Source organism: Gopherus evgoodei, unplaced genomic scaffold (genome assembly GCF_007399415.2).
Source record: "Gopherus evgoodei ecotype Sinaloan lineage unplaced genomic scaffold, rGopEvg1_v1.p scaffold_51_arrow_ctg1, whole genome shotgun sequence".
Classification (NCBI taxonomy): Eukaryota; Metazoa; Chordata; order Testudines; family Testudinidae; genus Gopherus; species Gopherus evgoodei.
In genome coordinates this window covers 361090-387615 of record NW_022060072.1, presented here as the reverse complement: position 1 = coordinate 387615, position 26526 = coordinate 361090, and the positions used below count along the sequence as shown (strand labels likewise).

Here is a 26526-nt window from a genome sequence, read left to right as displayed (position 1 = left end):
CTTAGCATCCTGGCCTGCAGCGGGCTGTGCCTGTATGGGGTAAGCCAGGGGCACCTCCCAACCACAGGACAGTACTGTATATGCCTTTTGTCTGCCCCCAAAAAATTTCTTTGGGACCTAACCTCCTGCATTTACATTAAATCTTATGGGAAAATTGGATTCGTTTAACATCATTTCACTGAAAGTTGCATTTGTCAAGAACATAACTACAATGTTAAGTGAGGAGTTACAGTACTTTAGGGCTGGAATGAACCTTGAGAGGGCAATTAGTCCAGCCCCCAGCACTGAGCTGTTTGTCCAACCTGTCCTGTAAAACCTCCGATGACGGGGATTCCACCACCTCTCTTGCTAATCTAGTCCAGTGCTTAATTAGTTTTTTTTCGCAATTGAGTCACATGGTTGACTCAGATTCAGTTTGTGATCCACTGTAACCCCCGATCATTTTCAGTAGTATTACATCCTAGCCAGTTATTCCCCACTTCATAATTAGGCATTTGGTTTTCTCCCGAAGTCTAGTATTTGGCACTTGTCTTTATTGAAGTTCATCTTGTTCATTCAGTCCACTTCTCCAATTTGTAAATGTTACCTTGAATTCTAATCCTGTCCTCCAATGCGCTTGTAACCCCTCACAGCTGCTATCTGTGTATTTAAACAGCATGCTCTCCAGTCCATTATCCAAGTAATTAGTGAAAATATTCAATATATCACATCCAGGACTGGCCCCTGGGGACCCCATTGTAGACATCAGGGGTCTCAAACACGTAGGGTTATTTTCTGTGGCCCACCAGTTCCCTGCAGCCCTCCTCCGCCTCCCACAGCCGCCTTCCACCCTCTGCAACATTTACCTAGAGTGACTCCAGCTTAGCACACACTGGGAGCACGCCAGGCCCCCAGCCTGCCTGCCCTGCCCCTGCGCCGCTCCGGGAAGCAGCTGGAACCTGAGGGATGGAGGGCACAGGGGTCTGTGTGTTGCCATTACTTCCAGGAACTGCCCCCCACAGCTCCCATTGGCTGGGAACAGGGAATCGTGGCAAATGGGAGCTTCAGGGAAGATATCTGGAGGAGAGGCCAGGGCAATGCACAGAGACCTGTGCTCCCCCTCTCCCAGGTTTCAGCTGCTTCCTGTAACAGTGTGGGAGCTGGGCAGGCAGAGAGCCTGTCCTGCCCCTGGTGTGTGCCGGTCTAGAGCCCGCCCCCCAAACCCTTCCTGCAGCTGGACCTCCTTCCCCCCCTTAAATCAGTCCTGCACCCCACCCCCCTGCCCTGAGCCCCTGCACTCCTCCTGCACCCCCTGGGGTGTGAAGAGATGAGACTAGGGCAGGGGCGAGGCCTCATGGAAGGGGTGGAGTGGGGGCAGGGCTGGAGGCAGCAGAGGGCGTGTCAGTGATGTGACCCTCAGGCCAATGTACTAGTCCTCGTGGTCATTTGAGTTTGAAACCCCTGGTAGACTTCCTGTCAGTTGGACAGTGAACCACTAATGATTACTGTCTGAGTACAGCCTTTCAACAACGTCTTCACCCATTTGATGGCACGTATACCACATTTCCACACTTCAATTTATTTTTAGCCCAAACTCCAGGAAACTTTTTCACCCTTGGGTCGTCATCTTCTGCTTGCCCTCCTTCTGGGGCCTTTACAGGCGCACGTCTGTGTGTGGCATTAATGTCTGGTTCTGCTGGCTCTTCACCATTTGCCCATAAGAGTCCATTGGCTAAATCCACTATCAGCCCCCCTGATTAAGGTAAGGCATTCCCAGTATTCCACCCTCCTTGTTCCCACTCACTGTGGGATCCTGTTTCTGAACACAGTATTTGATCCATGACTCCTGATTCCCTACACGGGTCAGGATTGGTCTTGTAATAGAGGCTTTCAACACCAGCTGGGTTGACTGCTTTGTTTTCACAGCGTCTCTGGGAAACCAGTGCTCTCTAAGCACACAGACTGATGCTCCAGTGTCGATTAGCATAGTGGGGCATGTCTGTTCCCCCGCCCTCCCCATCATTGACCCTAAGTGGGACGCCCCCATTTGTCATACTGAAGTTGAGCCACAACCTTAGTTGGAGTCCTGGGAGTTGGGCACCCCTGCTGAGGGGGTACTGATGGCTCAGGGTCTGTTGTGGGATTAACAGGAGCCCCGTCAGCTACTTCCTCTTGCTTCTCTAACTGGGCAGCTCTCTGCAGTAACTCACTTGTGGGCTGCCCATCCCATCTCTCTTTTGGCTCCACAGCCATCATGAGTTTCTTCCACACTTCTGCTCTCAATGTATCTTTTGCACCCTCAGCCAAATGGCCTCTATTCTGCGCCTGATACACATTTCTTCCTCTTGCTCCTCTGCTGCTCATTGCACCTCTCTGTCCTCTTCCTTTGCCATGCCACTGTGCATCAAGCCCCTTTTCCCCTGGCTCCCCTCAGAGATCTGGGGGCCAATTGTTGGCAAAAGTTACTGCCTGTACAGGCTCTAGTCTCCTGTCCTTATTTCCTTTTCCTGCCTGTCCGTGTGGGTCTCGAAAAACTGTCGCTGTTGGAAAAATATCCTGCTTTAACTCTGGGTATCCCGTACCTGGATCTATGAGTCCTAGAATCGCTTTCATTGTTGAATTTAAACCATCGAGCAATGCAGTCTTAAAAGCCACTGTTTCAAAATCAGGGGCAGTTCCTCAAACCACTGGCACAAACCCAGAGGCCATGGCCAAAATCTCCTTCTTAATCACATACAATTACTGCCCAATCAGAGGCACTAGTACAGGCCTGGGCCAGAACCTCATAATCTGACAGCCTCCACCCAGTCTGGGACACCTTCACCATCCATTCCAGACGTGTCCTTCTCTAGGGGTCCCAGTAGCTGAGCAGATGCCTGGACCTGATCTGGGGTAAAATCAGAAACCTCAGTAATGGTTTTCCTGGTTTGCCTTTGCTGTTGTGCATCATCTGGGTTAGGTTCCTCACTAGTTATCAACCTTGTGATCACTGGAGCCACAGGATTGAGCTCTTGTGTCTTTAATTTCAAATCCTGCACTTCCCTGTGTGCAGGGGCATAGGGCCCCTCAGGAAGAACATCTGCGGGGTATGGGCATCCAGGATCCTTCCAACTAGTCCTATTCCAAGTGTCTGTGTCCCTAGTGCCCATGCTCACACTCCCCTGTATAGCTGCCACAATGCCTCTCTGGGCCCCCTACATGCTTTCCAGCTTCTCTATTCGCTGCCTGCAGGCTGTTTGATCACTGCCTGTCTGGGCCCAATCCTTATTTTCCTGTAACACTGCTCTAACAGCTGCCTGTGCATCTCCCAGATTCAGTTGCAACTCGGAGAGCTCACTATTCAGGCTTTCCACTGTCCGCTTTCGCTGCTCACAGTTTCCCATTTTTTGCTTGCAGAGTGGTTACATTCTGTAATACAGAGGCTGCCTTGGCACATTCAGATGCCTTACACTGAGCCAGAGTGTCCTTGACTACAGCCAAATCAAATTTGTTTCCTCCAGTTGCCTTTTCTGGAGTAGCTACCAGGCTGGAGAGATTGGTGACTGTTTTCCACAATGCCCAGGCTGCTGTTGCTTTCACAGCCCTTTTCTTTGGTTTTGGTTTTGTGCACTTACAGAATGCTTCAAACCCCTTATAAGCAGAATCCAGGGCATCTCTCCCCTGGAACAAACATTGTCCCCATGGGCGTGGACCCCTTTCCGCTACCTCCTCAGCTAATACCCACCCCTCCTGGTCCCTTTGCTTGGTTTCCATTCCCTCCTGTTGCTTCAGGGTGAACATTCTGCCAAGCAGTGGTCGCCTTTTAACACAATGCCACAAGTACTCTGCTATTACTGTGTTTGGCTGGATCAATTCGGTCCAAATGACCTTAGGCTGCCTGCATTCTCTCCACCAAATTTGTTACCCACAAACATTTCTCTAACTCTTCCATGCTGTAGGGACACACACACCTTTACCCAATTCCTAGGGCTCAAGGTACAGCCCTGTTAATTTATACACCCACCCTTACCCAATTCCTGGTGCTCAGGGTGCATCTTCCTGTGGGATGGCAGGATCTTTAGCCACTGAAAGAGCCTCACACAGTAATATCCTTATCCTCTATTTATTGACAATTCCCAAACAAGCAGAATACACATACTAAGCACACAGTGTCATGCTCACCAATCCTGGTACAGGCAGGCAACCTTCCCCTGTTGGCCAGGCAAGGTCAGTCTCTGGATCTTAGCTGCCACACATCATGGTTGTGCAGGAGAGTCCTGGCAGCTGTTATCTTAGGGTATGTCTACATCTACAATTTTGCAGCGCTGGTTGTTACAGCTGTATTAGTACAGCTGTATAGGGCCAGCGCTGCAGAGTGGCCACACTTACAGCAACCAGCGCTGCAAGTGGTGTTAGATGTGGCCACACTGCAGCGCTGTTGGGCGGCTTCAAGGGGGGTTCGGGGAACGAGAGAGCAAACCGGGAAAGGAGACCAGCTTCGCCGCGGTTTGCTCTCGCGTTCCCCGAACCCCCCTGCAAACCGCAGGGAAGGAGACCTGCTTGCTCGGGGATTCGGGGAACACGAGAGCAAACCGCAGGGAAGGAGACCTGCTTGCTCGGGGATTCGGGGAACGCGAGAGCAAACCGCAGGGAAGGAGACCTGCTTGCACGGAGGTTCGGGGAACGCGAGAGCAAACTGCAGGGAAGGAGACCAGCTTCACCGCGGTTTGCTCTCGCGTTCCCCGAACCCCCCTGCAAACCGCAGGGAAGGAGACCTGCTTGCACGGGGGTTCGGGGAACGCGAGAGCAAACCGTGGAAGGAGACCAGCTTCGCCGCGGTTTGCTCTCGCGTTCCCCGAACCCCCCTGCAAACCGGGGAAGGAGACCTGCTTGATTACCAGATGCTTCCTCAGGTATGCTGGGATACCTGCTTATTCCACGGAGGTCAAGAAAAGCGCTGGTAAGTGTCTACACTTGATCACCAGCGCTGGATCACCAGCGCTGGATCCTCTACACCCGAGACAAAACGGGAGTACGGCCAGCGCTGCAAACAGGGAGTTGCAGCGCTGGTGATGCCCTGCAGATGTGTACACCTCCTAAATTGCAGCGCTGTAACCCCCTCACCAGTGCTGCAACTTTGTGATGTAGACAAGCCCTTAGGCTGGGTCTTGGAGATGAATTCTTCTCCTTGGGGTTCCTTGTCACCTTTGGTCTTCTTCAGACTTCAAAGAGAGACTGCTGAGCATCAGTTCATTTGCAAATTTGACTCCATCAGCTCAGGATTAAACAAAGACCGTGAATGGCTTGCCAACTACAAAAGCAGTTTCTTCTCCCTTGGTTTTCACACCTCCTCTGCTAGAAGAGGATCTCATCCTCCCTGATTGAACTAACCTCGTTATCTCTAGCCTGATTCTTGGAAATTTCCACTATGTTCATCTGACGAAGTGGGTATTCACCCACGAAAGCTTATGCTCCAATACATCTGTTAGTCTATTAGGTGCGACAGGACTCTTTGTCGTTTTTTACAGATCCAGACTAACATGGCTACCCCTCTGATACTTGACAATGTAATTTCTTACTCTAAATCTTATTCAGGCAGGTTGCAAAGTGTCTCTGGTTCAGAGTTCCAGTTATATTTCTTTTCAGACTGGACCCCTGTCTCAGTCTGGGCTCCCTCCCCCCCCTCCCGCTTTCTCTTCAGGTGGCTTTAGCAGTCTTTCTTCTTGGGCAGACAGGCCACGGAGAAGAGGAATCTCATTTGCCTTCCTACCCTTAAATAGGATTTATGTAAGGTGGAAATCCTTTGTTTCCCAAACTTGATCCTCCTTCCCTTTCAGTGGAAAGTTACAAGAAGTCCCAGGTAATGTTGAGTATCCGGTGACAAGACCACCTGACTCTGTAGTATCACAGCGTCCAGGAGTCATTGGCAGTATGGAGCCTTTTCACAGTCCATTGTCTTCGCTGATGGCCCATCCGCCCTGTCTGGCTTTTCCATTGTTGTACCTGAAATGTTAGCAGTGGGCGTCACCCAAAGTAGCATAGTTGAAATACAAATACATAGTCAATATTCCCAGCTTCAGATACAGAAATGATATGTGCACACAAATTGGATAATCACAGTCAGTAAATTCAGCAAAGAGTCCTGTGGCACCTTATGGACTAACAGACGTATTGGAGCATGAGCTTTCGTGGGTGAGTACCCACTTCGTCGAATGCACGTCAGTAAATTATAACCTTTCCAATGATATCTGACAGAATCCACCTTGCACAAAGTACATCTCTGTTATCACATATTCATTTCGTAAAGAATATTGAGGGAAATGTCACACTCATATACTAGTTTTCAGAGTTCATTGAACTCTGCCTTTTTGAAGTCCGTTGTCCTTATTTTCCTGCTGTAACGCCTTCCTTCTCTTAGAATCACGAAATCATCATTTCATGAACGATTTTGCCCATATTGCTTTCCACTAGGGTTATCATACTTCCGGATTCTCTTGAACATGTCCGGCTTTTTGGGTTATAAAGTCCAGGGGGGAATTTGTAAAACTCAAAAGGTCTGGGATTTCCCTCCCCATGCAGAGCGTGTTGCTGCTGACAGAGAGGCCGAGCCCCTCCCCTCTGGCAGCCAGAGCCTCTCCCCTTCTCCCTGGCTCCCCTGCCCTCCTCTGCAGCCTCAGGGTAGAGGGAGAAGGGGGGTTGGATGAGTCGGGGGTTCTGGGGGAGGGCCTGTCAGGGGGCGGGGGTGTGAAGAAGGGTCAGGGCAGTCATGGGGCAAGGAGCAGGGGGGTTAGATGGGTCGGGGGTTCGGGGAGCAATCGGGACAGGGAGTGATTGGATAGGTGTGGGAGTCCCGGGGGGCTGTCAGGGGGCGGGGGTGTGGATAGGGGGTGGGGCAGTCAGGGAACAGGTAGGGGATGGAGTCCTGAGGGGACAGTCGGGGACAAGGAGAAGGGAAGCTTAGATAGAGGGTGGGGTCCCGGGGGATGGTTAGGGGCAGGAGTCCCGGGAGGGGGTGATCAGGGGACAAGGAGCAGTGGGGGTTGGATGGGTTGGGGATTCTGTGGGTGTCAGTCAGGGGGAGGGAGTGGATAGAGGGTGGGGCTCCCCCACATGAAGTGTCCTCTTTTTTGAAAGTTCAAATATGGTAACCCTACTTTCCACCTTCTGTTTGCTAACAAACTCCTGCCTGTTAGTCAGAATCAACCCAGAAATGCCTGTCCCCCTGGTTATTACGTCCATCTTCTGAAGCAAACAGGTGTCCCCAATAATTCCTTTTCTAACAGGTGTCTGGGTAGTTAAAGCCCCCCCCCCCCCAATTACTAATTGTGTTTTGAATATTTCTGTTGTTTGCATGATAGAGTCGAGAACATCCATCTGCGAGGAAAGAGCCGGGGGGAACTGTGATGTGACGTGACTGTCCTGTTCTGACACGTCCCCTTCTTGCCCTGACAGGCTGCAGTGTTACATCCCATCCTTCCAGGGAAGTGAAATGGCTGCCATGGAGCCAGCTCAGGTAGGGATTATCGGGGAGTTGCTGGTGGGCCCCTATTGGCGGGAGAAGGGTAGTAAAGACATAGGAGGTGGGTGCTTCTGGGGTGGTCAGGAGCTGGGAGGGGGCAGGAAATACCCAGGGTGGAGAAAGGGAGGGGGAGAGGGGGTGACAAACCAGCTGGGATTTGTTTACGGTGGGGCCTAGATTCTAGCAACAGACCCATGGGGTTTGTGGGTGGAAATTCCCTAATTAGTCAAGAGGAAACACACACCCCCAGATTGGGCTGGGGAAATGTGCCAGCCTCCAATACTGGAGTCTGAACCTACTAGCCAGAGGGCAACCCCCAGTGAGGCCCGGGGAGGACAGCCCATCCCATCCCATCCAAGTGCTGGCACTGGGGAGGGTGTTGGGATTTCTGCCAGGGGCTGTCCCTGGACCCTGCTGGGGGCTCCATCTCTTGTATCAGCTTCTGGCAGGTAGGTGAGTGTTGAATGTGAAGACCCCTCCCATCTCTGTCTGTTAGAAGGGGCGAGGGGCTCTCTCTCTCTCTTCCCTCCCCCGATGCCTCCTGGCTGCTCTGATGGGGAGGGAGTGTGATCCTGCCTCCCAGAGCTTCCATGTGATTGCCCTCTCCCCTGTGACCGGTGGGGTTGTCACTGGGCAGCAGATGCAGAGTTGAGGGTTCTTGCTCTTTCAGGGGCCGGTGAATTTCAAGGAGGTGGCTGTGTATTTCACCAGTGAAGAGGGGGCTGTGCTGGACCCCGCTCAGAGAGCCCTTTACAGAGACGTCATGCAGGAGAACTATAAGAACGTGACCTTGCTGGGTATGGATTCCCGTCCCCTCGGTTCTTAGAAGGGGAAATGAGTTAAAGTTCACACTGCACCCTCAGCTTTGCCCTGTTTCAGCGACACCCCGACAGGCCCGTGACCCATAGACCAGCGCTCAGCGCTCCCCGCTACAGAACACTTTGGGAGCAGAGCACAGGCGCAGTAGCACAAATGCTAACACAGTCTCTTTGCTAAAGCAAAATGTGGGGGTAGGTCCGATGTAGGGAACAGAAGCTGCCTGCCCTGGCCTGCGCTCAGACACTGAGCCTACTGCACACAATCCATCACAGACTTTCATAAGTTGGAGTTGGAGACTCTCTGCTGAGGGGGACGGAGACACCCATCTGTCGCCCTGACCGTTCATCCCGGGAGGTATGCTGCCTGCCAGGGGCCCGTATCCGAGATGTTACAGAGGCATTGTCGAGGATTATCCGGCCTTCTGACTACTACCCCATGCTACTCATCCATGTGGGCACAAATGATACTGCGAGGTGTGACGCTGAGCAGATCAAGAGTGACTACAGCGCTCTGGGAGTACGGGTTAAGGAGTTTGGAGCGCAGGTGGTATTCTCTTCGATTCTTCCTGTTGAAGGTAGGGGTCCGGGCAGAGACAGATGCATCGTGGAGGTGAATGCCTGGCTGCGAAGATGGTGTCGCCAGCAGGGCTTTGGCTTCCTCGACCACGGGATGCTATTCGAGGAAGGACTGCTAGGCACAGATGGCATTCACCTTTCGAAGAGGGGAAAGGCCTTATTTGCCCACAGACTGGCTAACCGAGTAAGGAGGGCTTTAAACTAGGTTCGACGGGGACAGGTGAGCAAACCCCACAGGTAAGTGGGGAACAAGACCTGGGAGATGGATTGGAAACAGGAGGGAGCACGGGCTATAATGGCAGAGAGAAAGGAGGGTCAGGGCAAAGCTGGGAGGCAAGATCAAACTAGTATCTTAGCTGCCTATATACAAATGCAAGAAGTATGGGTAATAAGCAGGAAGAACTGGAAGTGCTAATAAATAAATACAACTATGACATTGTTGGCATTACTGAAACTTGGTGGGATAATACACACGACTGGAATTTTGGTGTGGATGGGTATAGTTTGCTCAGGAAGGATAGACAGGGGAAAAAGGGAGGAGGTGTTGCCTTATATATTAAAAATGTACACACTTGGACTGAGGTGGAGATGGACATAGGAGACGGAAGTGTTGAGAGTCTCTGGGTTAGGCTAAAAGGGGTAAAAAACAAGGGTGATGTCGTGCTGGGAGTCTACTACAGGCCACCTAATGAGGTGGAAGAGGTGGATGAGACTTTTTTCAAACTAACAAAATCATCCAAAGCTCAAGATTTGGTGGTGATGGGGGACTTCAACTATCCAGATATATGTTGGGAAAATAACACCGCGGGGCACAGAATATCCAATAAGTTCCTGGACTGCATAGCAGACAACTTTTTATTTCAGAAAGTTGAAAAAGCTACTAGGGGGGAAGCTGTTCTAGACTTGATTTTAACAAATAGGGAGGAACTTGTTGAGAATTTGAAAGTAGAAGGAAGCTTGGGTGAAAGTGATCATGAAATCATAGAGTTTGCAATTCTAAGGAAGGGTAGAAGGGAGTACAGCAGAATAGAGACAATGGATTTCAGGAAGGCGGATTTTGGTAAGCTCAGAGAGCTGATAGGTAAGGTCCCATGGGAATCAAGATTGAGGGGAAAAACAGCTGAGGAGAGCTGGCAGTTTTTCAAAGGGATGCTATTAAGGGCCCAAAAGCAAGTTATTCCAATGGTTAGGAAAGATAGAAAATGTGGCAAAAGACCACCTTGGCTTAAGCACGAGATCTTGCGTGACCTACAAAATAAAAAGGCGTCATATAAAAAATGGAAACTAGGTCAGATCACAAAGGATGAATATAGGCAAATAACACAGGAATGCAGAGGCAAGATTAGAAAGGCAAAGGCACAAAATGAACTCAAACTAGCTATGGGAATAAAGGGAAACAAGAAGACTTTTTATCAATACATTAGAAGCAAGAGGAAGACCAAGGACAGGGTAGGCCCACTGCTCAGTGAGGAGGGGGAAACAGTAATGGGAGACTTGGAAATGGCAGAGATGCTTAATGACTTCTTTGTTTCAGTCTTCACTGAGAAGTCTGAAGGAATGTCTAGTATAGTGAATGCTTACGGGAAGAAGGTAGGTTTAGAAGATAAAATAAAGAAAGAGCAAGTAAAAAATCACTTAGAAAAGTTAGATGCCTGCAAGTCACCAGGGCCTGATGAAATGCATCCTAGAATACTCAAGGAGTTAATAGAAGAGGTATCTGAGCCTCTAGCTATTATCTTTGGGAAATCATGGGAGACGGGGGAGATTCCAGAAGACTGGAAGGGGGCAAATATAGTGCCCATCTATAAAAAGGGAAATAAAAACAACCCAGGAAACTACAGACCAGTTAGTTTAACTTCTGTGCCAGGGAAGATAATGGAGCAGGTAATCAAAGAAATCATCTGCAAACACTTGGAAGGTGGTAAGGTGATAGGGAATAGCCAGCATGGATTTGTAAAGAACTAATCGTGTCAAACTAATCTGATAGCGTATGTGATATACCTAGACTTTAGTAAGGCATTTGATACAGTCTCGCACGATATTCTTATAGATAAACTAGGAAAGTACAATTTAGATGGGGCTACTATAAGGTGGGTGCATAACTGGCTGGATAACCGTACTCAGAGAGTAGTTGTTAACGGCTCCCAATCCTCCTGGAAAGGTATAACAAGTGGGGTTCCGCAGGGGTCTGTTTTGGGACCGGTTCTGTTCAATATCTTCAACGATTTAGATGTTGGCATAGAAAGTACGCTTATTAAATTTGCGGATGATACCAAGCTGGGAGGGATTGCAATTGCTTTGGAGGACAGGGTCAAAATTCAAAATGATCTGGACAAATTGGAGAAATGGTCTGAGGTAAACAGGGTGAAGTTCAATAAAGATAAATGCAAAGTGCTCCACTTAGGAAGGAACAATCAGTTTCACACATACAGAATGGGAAGAGACTGTCTAGGAAGGAGTATGGCAGAAAGAGATCTAGGGCTCATAGTAGACCACAAGCTTAATATGAGTCAACAGTGTGATACTGTTGCAAAAAAAGCAAACGTGATTCTGGGATGCATTAACAGGTGTGTTGTAAACAAGACACGAGAAGTCATTCTTCCGCTTTACTCTGCGCTGGTTAGGCCTCAGCTGGAGTATTGTATCCAGTTCTGGGCACCGCATTTCAAGAAATATGTGGAGAAATTGGAGAGGGTCCAGAGAAGAGCAACAAGAATGATTAAAGGTCTTGAGAACATGACCTATGAAGGAAGGCTGAAGGAATTGGGTTTGTTTAGTTTGGAAAAGAGAAGACTGAGAGGGGACATGATAGCAGTTTTCAGGTATCTAAAAGGGTGTCATCAGGAGGAAGGAGAAAACTTGTTCACCTTAGCCTCCAATGATAGAACAAGAAGCAATGGGCTTAAACTGCAGCAAGGGAGATTTAGGTTGGACATTACCCTGACAGTGAGGAACTTTTTCCTAGTTAAACACTGGAATAGATTGCCTAGGAAAGTTGTGGAATCTCCATCTCTGGAGATATTTAAGAGTAGGTTAGATAAATGTCTATCAGGGATGGTCTAGACAGTATTTGGTCCTGCCGTGAGGGCAGGGGACTGGACTCGATGACCTCTCGAGGTCCCTTCCAGTCCTAGAGTCTGAGTCTGAATCTATAATGTCACCACCTCTTTACCCTTCCAATGAGTATTCCTTCTGAGTCGTTGCCTTCGCTTACTCCTCCCTGAGCCCCGGATATCCGTAGCATATATGGCACCAGCCTGCTGACAATCCTTGTGGCAAGAACACACCCTTGTGCACCTTTTATTGACGCCGTCTACACCAGTCAGTGCTGAAATGAGGAATACCTATTCCTTCCAGTTTCACGTGCACCTCTTTTCTTGTCATAGCTTTGCCAGGCTGCTTCAATTAGTCCCTCCACCATTCATGTAAAGGTACAGGGCAAGGTGCATGCTGCTGGAGTGCCTGTGGATAAATGCTGCTGTTCAGATCTGAGGAACATAAAACCCACAGTGGCATGTTCTTAGTCCTTCCTTCTGTCAATCAATAAATTTTAAGGCCAGGGGAGACTATTAGGTCATCTAGTCTGACCTCCTGTGTAATACGGGCCATGGCGTAATGCACTGAATACCTTGTGTTTGATGAAAACATCTTCCAGAAAGGCATCCTGTCCTGACATGAAGCCTTCAAGAGATGAAAAATTGGTCCCTTCCTTGGCTAGTTTGTTGACCTTTGCACCACCCTCCCAGTGACATTTGCCAGCTCCAGGGCTAGGGGGTAAGGGCAGAGTTAAGGTTGCATTGCAGGGGTGGTGTGTAGTTTAATTCTTCATTCCCTGGTTTTCAGAGGTTTTATTTTTCACCACCATCCATGTACTGGAAGGGCCCGAGGCAGCACTAGGCAGCCTTAACTCTGCTTCATGTACTTTACGGGTATTTAATTTCCTTGATTTTCTGTTTAATGGACTTTTTTGCCACTGTAACTGTGTTGACACTGCAGCTTTTACTGTAATTTGTCAGGTAGGGATGAGATTTTTCACATCGCTAATTGACAGAGCTATGGGCTCAGAGGTAGTTCCAGCATCTCAGATGACAGTCCCAAGGGCGTCTCTGTGACCCAACCCATCACAGGAGGATCTGGTGGGGGGTAGGAAGGGAAGGATTCAAGGAGTCAGAGATTGTAGTACTTAGGGTTAGGGCTAGGGCTGAGGCTGCTTTTGCTGAAGTCTCTAATGACCTGTCCCTAGGCAAAGCTCAGAACCAGCATTCCATCCTCCTCCTCGACCTGTCAGCTGTCTGACACCACTGACCATGGTCGTCATCTTGAAATCTGGTCTTCTCTTCTCCTCTCCTGGTTAGGGTTAAGGTGGGGAGAAGTAGTAACTGGCTTGTTCTGCAGCATGGGATGTCTAGGTTGGATATTAGGAAAAACTTTCCAACTGTGAGTACAGATAAGTACAGGAATACGTTCCCAAGAGAGGTTATGGAATGCTGGTCGCTGGAGGTTTTTAAGAAGAGGTTAGACAGATGGTCTGTGTATACTTGGCCCTGCCTCACGGCTGGAGGATGGACTAGCTGACATCTTGAGGTCCTTTTACCCCTGTGTTTCTGTGATTTTATGATTCATTATCCTAGCCCTTCACTTTGACCTTGTCTCCCTCTGGAGAATGGGGGCTTTATTTAGTAGTTTTTTTAAATGAAAAATATGCATGGGTCAGCTTCCCTCTCAGTGTGCTTTGTAAGTCACTGGCCTGGTCTACACTACGTGTTTATACGGATTTTAGCAGCGTTAAACCGATTTAACGCAGCACCCGTCCACACTACAATGCCCTTTCAATCAATATAAAGGGCTCTTTAAATCGGTTTCTGTACTCCTCCTCAATGAGAGGAGTAGTGCTAAAATCGGTATTATTATATCGTATTAGGGTTAGTGTGGCCGCAAGCTAGAGATAATGAGGTAGTTCAATCAGGGAGGATGAGGCCCTGTTCTAGCAGTTCAGGTGTGAAAACCAAGGGAGGAGAAACTGGTTTTGTAATTGGCAAGCCATTCACAGTCTTTGTTTAATCCTGAGCTGATGGTGTCAATTTTGCAGATGAACTGAAGTTCAGCAGTTTCTCTTTGAAGTCTGGTCCTGAAGTTTTTTTGCTGCAGGATGGCCACCTTACGGTCTGCTATAGTGTGGCCAGGGAGGTTGAAGTGTTCTCCTACAGGTGTTTTTGTATATTGCCATTCCTAATATCTGATTTGTGTCCGTTTATCGTTTTCCGTAGCGACTGTCCAGTTTGTCCGATGTACATAGCAGAGGAGCATTGCTGGCATATTACATTGGTGGACGTGCAGGTGAATGAACCGGTGATGGTGTGGCTGATCTGGTTAGGTCCTGTGATGGTGTCGCTGGTGTACATATGTGGGCAGAGTTGGCATCGAGGTTTGTTGCATGGATTGGTTCCTGAGCTAGAGTTACTATGGTGCAGTGTGCAGTTACTGGTGAGAATGTGTTTCAGGTTGGATCCAGACTAACACGGCTACACCTCTGACACTTGACACCTTTACTTTGGTCTTTTTGGTTGATTCCAGCTCACCCCACATTAGTCACTCCCCTGAAGTCTCTGGGCAAATGAGGAGTGAAGGATGCTTTGGTTACAGACAGCGTGGCCAGATCCATTTCAAGTGAGGCAGAATTTGAACTGTCGTCAGTTTGGAAGAATCCCACTTAACCCAGCAGTTTTTTTTAAAATATCAGTTGTTGGGAACCTCGTGCAATGTGGAGATTTGAACCCCAAAGATCTCAAAAATGAAAATACCAAGGACAGTTTGGAGGAGGTTTCATAGCCTGGCTTGAGAGTTAAAAGGCTGAGCCATAACAGCTGGCTTCCTCAAAACAGGAAAAGGGGTCTCAGCTCCCATAAAAACAACAGGTGGCAAAAACAAAACAACAGAAAAACAACCTATTGCATCATGCATGCATTGCCATTCATAAAAAGAACCAGGGACATCTCATGACAGATATTATACATCTTTGCTGTGCAGAGAAGAGGGGAACTGAGTGACCCAAACAGTCAAATTTGGTAAAAGGTTTCACAACTTGTCTCCTTACAGAATTTTACTTTAAAGCTTGTCAAAACATATTCCATTTGAAATAGAAACAACTGAAGTCTGGTTCTGTGTTCTCCTATACATTAGTTTCCTCACACATTCCACCACCTCAGCCTTGGAGTGATGATGTACTTCAGAACGCCTCAGTCCACACTGGGTATTTTGCATCCAATAAACTTTTGAAGATTAGCCACCACTTTGTATATTACTAGCAAAAAGCAAACCGATGCAAGTCACAGTATTCCAGTATAATTCAGGTTATCACTAACTTAGGCTTTAACCTGAAATTAACTTCACTGGTAATTTCATTTTCACTGGTTACAAGAACATATTCAAAGATTATAAAATTTTATCATACATGTTAGTTTCCTTTTAATCTCCATTTCCGCCAAGTGAGCACAGTGTAAACGTGATCTACACCAGCACAGGAGCTTTCCACATCCGAGAGTTCATTTATCTCTGGGGATTTGGACACAAGCATTGGTGGAAGGGGTCTCATGCTATGTGGGAAGGTTTGCATCATGAGAAAAAGGACCTCAACTCTATAGTCACACCTTCCACTCTTTCGAAGAAGCAGAAAGTTGAGGCAAAGTGGCAGAACTGCATAAGACACAAGAGCAAAACTACGGGAGAAAAGCCTAGAATAAGGACTCAACATTTGTATTTCTAGCAGTCTGAAATTGGAACCTGACATATTCATTCCCTCATCAGTTACCACCATTTCAACAGCATGAAACTCTTTGTTTCCCAATCAAGCTGGTGCAGGAATGTCCTCTGAAGGCATCAACTATTTCTCACTTTGCCTCATGGAACTTTGGATTCAAATAGTGAAGAACTTTCCAATCAAGCCATGGCATCCTTTGGGAGTGTAATCTGAGACACTGAACTAAGGAGCAGTTTTAAAAAACAAAGAATTTTACCTGGACTGTAGTTCACCACAGCAGGGTGCCTTCTGTATCAAACTGAGTTCTTGCCAAATCGTTGACCATGGTCAGGGTACACTTACACTTCTCTGGAACTGAATCCTTTACAAAACCACCCAAAATGTGAGCAGTGTTAGGGAGGAATGGCTTCCCCAAACACCCCCAATTTGGTGGTACAGGTCCAAGTTCGGGACTAGAAACACTCCTGCATCAGAATCCCTGCCAGTCACTAAAGGAGCAGAGTATATTAAAAATAGATATTCTGCAGCTATATCACATTCAACACTGCGTTCACTGTAGTGCACATTTGCAGCATCTCTCATGGGCAAGTTCACCAGAAATGAACTTCGTTTTTTTCCAAATCAACACAGAGAGGGACAGCGTTTCCCAAATCATAGGAGGACACATGCATCCAGTTACTTCAGTTACTTGCACAGTTTGGGGTGTGCTGCTGTTCACCATTTCAGAGTGGAGCCCTAAACGCATTACTGTTTCCTTGGTAGCATGCCCAATGGTTTGGCGCATCCTCTCCTGATGAGTGAACTGCACTTCAGCTTTTTTCATGTCATCATGCAGCAGTGGGGGAAAGACACAGCTAAAATAAGGAAGGATTATTTTAGCAAACAATCATTTGTCCCAAAGTCCTTGATAAATCTGAGCTACATCCCAGAGAATATTCAATGTGACGAAATGGCCTTCAGGAGAGAGAGAAAAAGCCACAACACAGAGCAGTATAAGTCACTTTCTCTTTCATACAAAATGAAATTCCAGAGTGGATTACCTCTGATTACTCAAAAATAAATCAGGAGAGCAAATTCCCCCATCATTTTCTCCTCTGATCCATTCAAACCTGCTTCATTCAACAGCACTTCATTATTATGGAGTCGTGTTATTTAGAAAAATAATTAGCAACATCATAATGAAGGAAAACTGCCACCCTTCTCATCTGCTAACAATCCCAGATCAGCAGGAAAATGTCCAGAAGTTTGTGTCCACTGGAATTCCCCATCCAGGTCTGTGACACTTGCATCTCTAGCCCTAATGAGTCGGATTTAGGATCAACTTGCAGAGATTCTTTGGGAGGTGGGGGGTAGAATAAAGGGAGGAAAAACTCCATTGTGGCTCACACAGACACCAGTGCTGCTAGAGGGAACAGGCATAGTGACTGTCATGGAGAAGGAAGGAATTCATCCGACTCAGCCCATTTCCTTCCTTTGTCACAAAGGCCGAAACGATACATTTGTCCCACTGCTGCTCCTCCTCTTCATTATATTGAAATATATTTTAAATATGGAAAATAGTGGAAACCCCCCCACAAAACCTGCTGTCCAGCACGACCTGGACCAGCGTGAGAACAACTGGGAATGAGACAATCTGTCGCCAAAGGGGGAACTTGGTGACTAACAATCGCTCTGCCAGTAGGGTAACAGTTTGAATGTGAGCGTCAGGGCGTGTTTACACTATGAATATTGATGTGGATTAGAACAGGTCAAAGGGGAAGGTGCTAGGTAACCCCAACCATTGTACCTGGGCTATGTCAACACTGCAAAACTATGTGTCTCTTTACATTAGGGTCCCTACCTTGAGCAGCCAACTCCGTGGAAAATCTTAGAGGAGACAAAGTCAAGCTCAATTTCTGCTCAGTGTAGCTAATTGAGGTCACCCCTATTTCCCCCAGCTAGGGGTGATGGACATTCCTTGCAGGAAGTACACACTCCCACGACTCACAGGAGAAAAGAATTAGTAGAAAGGACCATGGGATTCACCCCCGACCTGCAAAAGGAAAGCAGGCAACTCACCTGAAGGAGCTGAGATAACACGGTGATGCGAATGGTGCAAACAGCCCTAAAAGGTCACTATGTAAGAATTAGCAAATGTCTTCTTAATAATGTATTTTCTGCCCTACACAAAGTTTTTATGTTGTGTATCTCCCTTGTGAAGACTCTGATGTCTGTTAAGGTGTGAGCTTCGGACGAAACTTTTCCCGCACTCACAGCACGCATAGGGTCGCTCCCCTGTGTGGATTTTCTGATGATTAATAAGCACTGAGCTCCAAGTGAACCGTTTCCCACACTCACAGCATTCATACGGGCGCTCTCCTGTGTGGATCCTCTGATGTTTACTAAGGTCTGATTTGACAGTGAACCGTTTCCCACACTCACAGCATTCGTATGGTCGCTCTCCTGTGTGGATTCTCTGATGCCTAATAAGGGATGAACTCCGAGTGAAGCTTTTCCTGCACTCCCAGCATTCATAGGCTGTCACTCTTGTGTGGCTTGTCTGATGTTTAATAAGTTTTGATTTCTTACCGAACTGTTTCCCACACTCACAGCATTCATACAGGCGCTCTCCTGTGTGGATCCTGTGATGATTAATAAGTGCTGAGTGCCAGGTGAATTTTTTCCCACACTCATAGCATTCATAAGGTCGCTCTCCTGTGTGGATTCTCTGATGATTAATAAATGCTGAGCTCCAGGTGAACTTTTTCCCACACTCACAGCATTCATAGGGGCGCTCTCCTGTGTGGATCCTCTGATGTTTATTAAGATCTGATCTGGCAGTGAAGCTTTTCCCACACTCACAGCATTCGTATGGTCTCTCTCCTGTGTGGCTCCTCTGATGTCTGATAAGGGATGAGCACTGCGTGAAGCTTTTCCTGCATTCATAACACTGATAGGCTCTCTCTCTTGTGTGGTTTGTCTGATGTTTAATTAGGTTTGATTTCACACCGAACTGTTTCCCACACTCACAGCATTTGTAGAGGCTCTTTCCCATGTGGATCATCTGATGTCTAATAAGGGTGGAGTTCAGAGTGAAGTTTTTCGCACACTCAGTGTATGTGTTTTTTCTCTCTCCTGTAGGTTTTATCTGCTGGGCTGTGATTTCCTTGAGGTCCTTGTGAGTTCCTGGACAGTAAATGGATTTACCCTCTTTCTCTGTGGGCTGGTTTCTCTGCTCCCTCTCTGGCCTGTGCTCACTCTCACAGGTTTTTCCCTGCACACAATGCCTGGACACATTCCCTTTGGATCTTTGTGATAATCCCCCATGTGGTTCCACTTGATCACCATCTTCCTGCTGAGGATTCTGCTCTTCATTCTCACTCACTATCCCAGTACCTGCTCGGATAGAGAGAGGAACCTCAGAAACAGGGATGGAAAAGGGAAAACAAACCAAAATTAGAGCTGGGGAGAGAGAAAAAAAGAACTAGTAGCTGAATTCTCCAAAACTCTTCTCCATAGGGGAGAGAGGAGGGAAGCAATTCTACCTCCACCTCCCATCAGGGAGGGAACTACTGCCAGGTGTCAATCAGGAGCCATAGGAAGCCATTTGTGACAGCTGCCCTGAGGATAAAATACCTTCTGGGGATAATCCTAAACTACAAGAACTCACAGGGTCTCTTTAGGGAGTCCCAGCTGTTTCTTTCAGGCACTGAGAGTTCTGGAATTGATTTAATGATTCCTCACCTATGCAGACACCTCTCAGGATCCCTCTTTCCTCAGAGCCCTGGAGATCCAGGACCCAGGGCTCCTCCCCTTGTTCCAGCTGGGAGACCACATCAGGTCTGGAAACTGGAAACCCTGCTCAGGGGAAAGAAAACAAGAGAGGTCGGGGAATTCATGGGACATTCATCACAAAGAAGATTCTATTACTTTAACCCTAGCCCATTTTAACCAGTTAAATCCTGGAGGCAGCTCGCTAGGTGATCAAATATGCATGAGTAAGGTTAAGGTTTTGTCAGGGATCTTTTTAGTAAAAGTCACAGACAGGTCACAGGAAATAAAGAAAAATTCACGGATGTCATGACTTGTCTGTGACTTTTACTAAAAAGATCCCTGAAAAAATGAGGCTCTGCAGGTCCCCACATCATCTGTGATGGCTGGGCAGCTGCTGGCTGGCTGGGAGCTCTGGGGCCCCTACTGCTCAATGGGTGTCAGAGCTCCAGGTCCCCCCGTCCCCTGTAGCTGGATGCTGCAAGTCTCCCACTGCCTGCAGCAGCTGGGAGCTTCACTGCCTGTGGTGGCTTGGAGCTCTGGGGGCCCCTGCCACCCGCGACAGTGTGGAGTTGCTGGGTTCCCCCACCACCTGCAGTGGCCAGGGAGTGGCAGGGTACCTCCACCCCCTGCAGCTCCAGGGCCCCCGCTCCTTGCTGCAGATGGGAGCTAGGGGCTTTCTTTGGCAGCCTGGAATTGCGGGGTTTCCTCCGCCGCCCGTGGTGGCCGGAAGCTCTAGGATTCCCATGGGTGGGGGTACTCCACAGCTCCCTACCTCTGCAGGCTGAAGTCACAGAGGTCTCTGGAAGTCACGGATTCCTAGATTTTTGCAGCCTCTATGACTAAATTGTAGCCTCACTTATGAGGGATTTAACTAGCCCCATCTCTGCTGGGAATAGGGATGCCAATTTTGGTTGGATGTATTCCTGGAAATTTCATCACGACTTAATCTAAAATAAGTCACCTTGGATAGGCTTCTTATTCACAGAGAGAAACCCAGAGAAAGCCAGGACCATTGAGCATGGGCTGGTGAGATTCAGCGCAGTAAGGAATAGGAGGGACTGGGGTGTCACTGAATGTCGTATCTCAGGGCTTGTCTACCCTTGAAACACTGTAGCTGCACTGCAGTAGTGCTTCAGTGTAGCCACTCCCTACAGCAACAGGAAGGGTTCTCCCGTCAGCATACGTCATCCACCTCCCCGAGAGGCAAGAGCTAGCTCAATGGAAGCATTATTTTCTATTTAAAGACCAACTATTCTAACTACTCTCAAATTCACGTTTATTCGGATTGGACAAATTTTTCATGGGCATTCAGGGAAAAGCTAATTGTCCAAATAAGGGGTTATTTGATCAATAGATCCCTAAAATATAGCCCCCCCGCCATTTTATGCAGCTTTTTATAAAATCATCCAGCTCTTGTAATTTTGTCTTGCACAGAGCTGGGGCTGAAACGATGGTTCTCATTGTCCCCCAACTGATCTCAGTAACTTAGTATTTATCTCAGTTAATACATGGCACCTACTGCCTCTTTGGGATACCAGTAGTGAAAAAAGTTAGACTTTGGAATTTAGAACAGCACAAGCCAAACTGATGAATCAATGCCATTGAATGCACTAGTGCAGCAAGACAAAATCTCTGTTAACTGCTAGAGGATGTCTAGCAATCTGCTGTCGTAGTTTGGCTCAAGCAGATGTGTTGTGGCCACTGAACCTGATTTACACTCATGAATTTGAAACCAAGCCCTGCCTCTACTACCTTTCAGACAATGTGTGTCTTGCATCCTGCAGATATTCTTCTAAGAAGTTTTGCCCTCTCATAACAAAATGTTTGGGTTAAGAGTAATATTTTAAAGTGATCTAAAATCCACATGCACATTTTTTCCCAGTTTGCAGTTAAAAGTTTTCCCAGAATAGGTCTGTCAGTTAGGAATTTCAAAAATCAACATAGTTATGCTAGCACAAGCTCTAGGGTAGACACAGTTATAGTGGCAAAGAAAAATAATGTTAAGAAAACCCCAAGGTAATTAAATACACACAAACTACATTCATTCAAAGTTCAAATTGCCTTGTGCTGACTCGTGTTCTTTCAGCATGTGCATGGCAGCTAAACTGAAACCTCTGAAAACTATGAAACGAAGAGTTAAAGAACATGCCACAACTGCAATACAAGCTTGCCTCTGCCCCTTCCATAGCCCTGGAATTGGCATTAGCCACTGGGAAAGATTCAGTAAGGCTTGTGCAAAGGTTTACAAACTACAGAGGGAAGTGGAGAATTCTCCATCTCAGGAAGCTTTCGAGTCAAGACTGGATGTCTTTCTGGAAAACCCTTTAGTCAAACACAAGGTATTCAGCTCAATACAGCAGTAAATGGATGCAATTCTGTGTCTTGTGTTATAGAAGAGCTCAGACTAAATGACCTAATAGTCCTTTCTGGCCACAGAAGTTTATAAATCTACAATAGAGACAAAGGACTAAAATAACATGTCACTGTTTGTGTTGTGTTCCAGAGATTGGAATACCAGCATTTATCTCCATGCCCTCCAGCTGTGTGCAATGTGTCACCTTGGGCTGTAATTTGATGAAGGACGGATTAGTTGGAGCAGCTTGGCAGGGCTGTGACTGTGATATGAAGAGAGGTGCACATGAAACTTGAGAGACCAAATGTGCCTCATTTTCATGCTGAGCGTTGTAGGTTGCATCAGGGAAGGTGCATGAGTGTGTGTTCTTGTCCCAGAGATTGTCAGCAGCCTGGTGGCATATGTGCTAGTGGTTTCCAGGGTTCAGTCAGGACAAAGTGAAGGCAATGACTCAAAAGGAATCCTCAGGGAGAGGGTAAAGGGGTGATGGTTTGACTGCCAGCCAGGTGCCAGAAACTTCTGTTCCCTACATGGAACCTAAAGCCAAGTTTTGCATTAGCAAAAATGATTATGTTAGACTTTATGCTATACTGCTCCTGTGCTCTGTTTCCAAAGTGTTCTATAGCAGGGGAGGGCAGAGGGCTGGTATGTGTGTCATTGCCATGATGGGGTGTTGCGGAAACAGGGCAGAGTTGAGGTTGCATTGTGGGGGTGACGTGAATCTTAGCTCTTCATTTCCCCTGATAAGAACTGAAGGGACATGAATCCTTACCCAGCGAGGTCACAGTCTCATAGTTCTCCTGCATGACGTCTCTGTAGAGGGCTCTCTGAGTGGGGTCCAGCAGAGCCCCCTCTTCCTTGGTGAAATACACAGCCACCTCCTCGAAGGTTACCGGCCCCTGAAAGAGCAAGAGACCTGCACTCTGTACTTGCTGCCCCAGTCAGAACACCACTATTCTTGGGGGGAAAGGAGCCAATCAAATGGAAGTTCTTGGAGGTTCGCAGTCAACAGTCTCATCCCACACCACACTGAGCATCCAGGAAACACCAGGGTGAGGAAACAAACAGGAAGCCCCTTGTCTCTCCCAGTCCCAGCAGATTCATCACACACCTACTAGCCAGAGACTGATACAGGAGATGGAGCCCCTAGTGGGGTCCAGGGAGAGCTCCCTGGTAGGAAGCCCAGCACCCTCCTCATTGCGAGGAGCTGGATATGACGTGAGGCACATCTCCCCTGAGCTGCACTGATGGGTGCCCCCTTCATATTTCAGATCCACCACTGGTTAGTCAGATCAGGCTCCAGCACTGGGAATCTGATCAGTTTTCCTAGACCCATCTAAGTGGGTTGTTTCCTGTTCCACAAATTAGGGCATTTCTACATTCCAGCCTCATGGCTCTGTTCCTAGAATCTAAGCCACATATTTAAAAAGTCCCAGTAGGTTTGCCTGGCCTCCTCCCTTTCTCCACCCTGTGAGCTTCCTGCCCACTCCAACCTCCTACTAGACTACGCAAACATTCCCATGTCCTGTGATTTGCTGTCCCTCTCTCTCCAGGAGGAACCCACCAGCAAACCGTCCAATAATCCCTACCTGGACTGGTTCCATTTCAGCCACTTCTCTTCCCTGTCCCATGGGAAGATGGGATGAGCTGGAGCGAAACATGGACAACATTCTGCAGCCTGGCAGGGCGAGAAGGGCAACTGCAGATGTTTCAGAACTGGCGTAAGTTAATTTCACATCATGATTTCTGCTCCCTCCCCTGCTGGGCTTTTTCTCTGCAAACAGAGATCCTAGATTCTGCCATGCTGGGGAAATGCTTGGTCACTTTATTATAGGGTAGACCGGGCCCCTCCCACCAGGGCTAAACCCACAGACACATTTACTTCACCTGATTGAAAAGCGTAAGGGGAGTTGATGGGGTGTGGATCCCACGGTAAGTGTATCTAAACTACATCAAATTGAGTTACTCTACAAACATAATTCAAATTGCATAGCTTAGATTGACTTTTCCCTTTAGCGAAGACAAGGCCATAGTCTCCCAGTAACAAAGTCTCTGAACAAAATGCTAGAAAAGTTCCCCTTCTTTGCCCTGTTGCTGGCAGTGAACAGCCAGCCGCACCCCACCCTAGAGGCAGCTGTGTCTGAGGGCTCCCCCAAACAGCATCCACTAACCCTCGACCCCTTTTGGGGAATGACTCAGGAGTCAGAACAACAGTTTCCCACCTAAACAAGGACAAATGGCTGCAGATAAAATGGGTAGGAAAAGCCTCCATATCTGAGGAGAATTTCAATGGCTATTTGGGAATTATGGAAAAAAAATAAAATGAGAGAATAGAGAGTCAATAATTGTAGGGGAAAGGGGGAAATCTCCATGGATTTTGTATCCATATGTGATAATGAGAGAGAAAAGGGGAAAATCAAGAAGGAACTTTTAATCAATATTTCAGAGGAAAGTGGCACAAACAGGGAAAGGATACCATGCACTCCCCCTTTTTACACATCCACCCACTGCCCTTGGAATTTCCTGCCTGCACAAACACAGTTCAATCTACCACCTTTCACACGGTCTTTCCCCTCCCTGCAACTATGGCTTTCCCCCGTCTCTTCCCCTCCTCACACCTCCACCTCCACCTCCAGCCACAGAAGGGGGAACCACTTCTCTTTCCCCCCTCGGAATCCCATTTGTGCCTGGGGCGGATCCTGGCTGCAGCTAAGAACAGCAGCTCCGCTATTGTTCAGGCAGCTGCAAAGCTTCTGGCAGGCACATTAACAACTAGGGAGCAGATTCCCAGGGGCTGCAACATCTGAGAATCCCTTGGGCAGAGAGTCACTTGCCTTCCCGTCCCCAGCACTTTCCCCGGGGTCTCTGTCACCTGAAGTCTCTAGCTCGGAGCTGATGTTGGCAGAGTCCGGGGCTGCACCGGGGCTAGTCCCACCCTCGCTTGGGCACCAAACGAGCTTTAATGAAGGTCTCTCCCTAGCACGGACCCTGGTGGGGAAGCAGCAGCTGCTCGTCCAGGGTTTCCAGATCACAACGGACTGAGGAAGCAGCGTCTTGTGTTTTCCAGAGCACCCACCCGCACTTGCTGCCCGCTGTCTGATCTCGGTGCTTTGTTCTCCCCAAGTCCTGCCTCCTTCTTCCCAGGACCCATCGCTCCCAGGGCTGTAACGAGGGGGAGGCGAGCGGGGCAGCGGCTCAGGGCACAAAGCCGTGGGGGCGGGGGCAAGGGATGAGGCGACGCAGGATCGGGCCCAGGTGCATCAACCACCGCGGGCTCGAGACCCGAGTCCCCAGCTGGAGCAGGCTCCCTGCGGGGGCGGCGCTAGCCCCGTGGCGGGCGCTGCTCTCCAAGGACTAAGCGGGCTGGTCAGTACCAGGGGCTGAAGCTGTTTCCGGGGCTTCAAAGGGCATGGGGGGCCGGGGTCTGAGCAGGAGGCGGGGGGGTGAAGCATCTGGGGGCCGAGGCAGGAGCGATGCTGGGGGCACAATCAGGGACGGGGGGGAGCAAGGAGCGGAGATTGGCGGGGGGAGATGCAGCTGGGGGCCGAGGCAGGAATGATGCTGGGGGCACAATGAGGAACGGGGGGAAGCTGGGGGGAGCAAGGGGCGGAGATTGGCGGGGGGGGGGCAGAGTCCGAGCAGGGGGCGGGGGGTGAAGCAGCTGGGGGCCGAGGCAGGAGCGATGCTGGGGGCACAATGAGGGGCGGGGGGAGAAGAGGGGAGCAAGGGGCGGAGATTGGCGGGCGGAGCGAGGGGGCAGGGTCTGAGCAGGGGGCGGGGGGCGATGCTGGGGGCACAATGAGGGGCGGGGGGAAGCTGGGGGGAGCAAGGGGCGGAGATTGGCGGGGGGGGGCAGAGTCCGAGCAGGGGGCGGGGGGTGAAGCAGCTGGGGGCCGAGGCAGGAGCGATGCTGGGGGCACAATGAGGGGCGGGGGGAGAAGAGGGGAGCAAGGGGCGGAGATTGGCGGGCGGAGCGAGGGGGCAGGGTCTGAGCAGGGGGCGGGGGGCGATGCTGGGGGCACAATGAGGGGCGGGGGGAGCAAGGGGCAGAGATGGGTCTGAGCAGGGGGCGGGGGCGATGCTGGGGGCGGGGACAGGAGCGAGGCTGGGCACAATGAGGGGCGGGGCGGTGGGTGAACCCAGGGGCGAGGCGCTGCCAGGCAGCGGCGGAGGAGAACGTGGGCACGCGGGGGGGGGTCCCACTTTCCCCGAGGGGCGGGGCCAGACCCAGGAACCCGGGGCTGAACCTCCCCCATCCCGCTCTGGCCCCGGCGACTCTCCGCCAATCAGGGAGCGGGCAGAGGCGGGGAGCTCTGACGCGACCCCCATCCGCCAATAGGCGCAGGCGCGCGGGGATATGGGTCGCTTCCGCTTCCTGCGGCTGGGCGCGGCGGTCGCTTAGGCAGCCTGTTACGTCACTTCCGCTCCGGGCAGAGTGCCACGGGTCTCACGCTGCTGGGGCGGGGCGCCTCGGTGGAGCCCAGGTAAGGGAGCGGCCCGCGTTCAGCCTGGCCCCGCCCCCGGCCGCGCGCCCCTCAGGCCCCCCCCCCCCGGCTTCCAGCGCGAGCTCTCGTGTCCCAGGGGCGCCCCCCCCATGCATGTAGTGGAAATTTCCACTCGAGAGGCTGGTCCAGCGCCCTGCACCGCACGGAGCGGTTTGTCCTTGGAAACCTCCAGTGAGGCTGATTCCACAACCTCTCCTGGTGACTATTCCGGTACTTACCTGGCCTTGTGCACAGCTTCCTCCCATGGCTGGCTGGGCTCGGTGTGTGATCCGCGCTAACCTCTGTAG

At 49.4% G+C, this 26526-nt stretch overlaps 1 protein-coding gene across 1 annotated transcript in view; it reads right to left on the bottom strand.

Annotated features, from left to right (window-relative positions):
- LOC115643113 (zinc finger protein 850-like) overlaps positions 1 to 22545 on the bottom strand; it is a 38147-nt gene extending 15602 nt beyond the window's left edge. The window contains exon 1 of the mRNA XM_030546929.1: positions 17794 to 22545. Coding sequence (XP_030402789.1) covers positions 17794 to 18671 — 878 coding nt within the window. The 5' untranslated portion in view covers positions 18672 to 22545. The remainder of the gene's footprint in view (positions 1 to 17793) is intronic.
- Positions 22546 to 26526: the final 3981 nt, after the last annotated feature.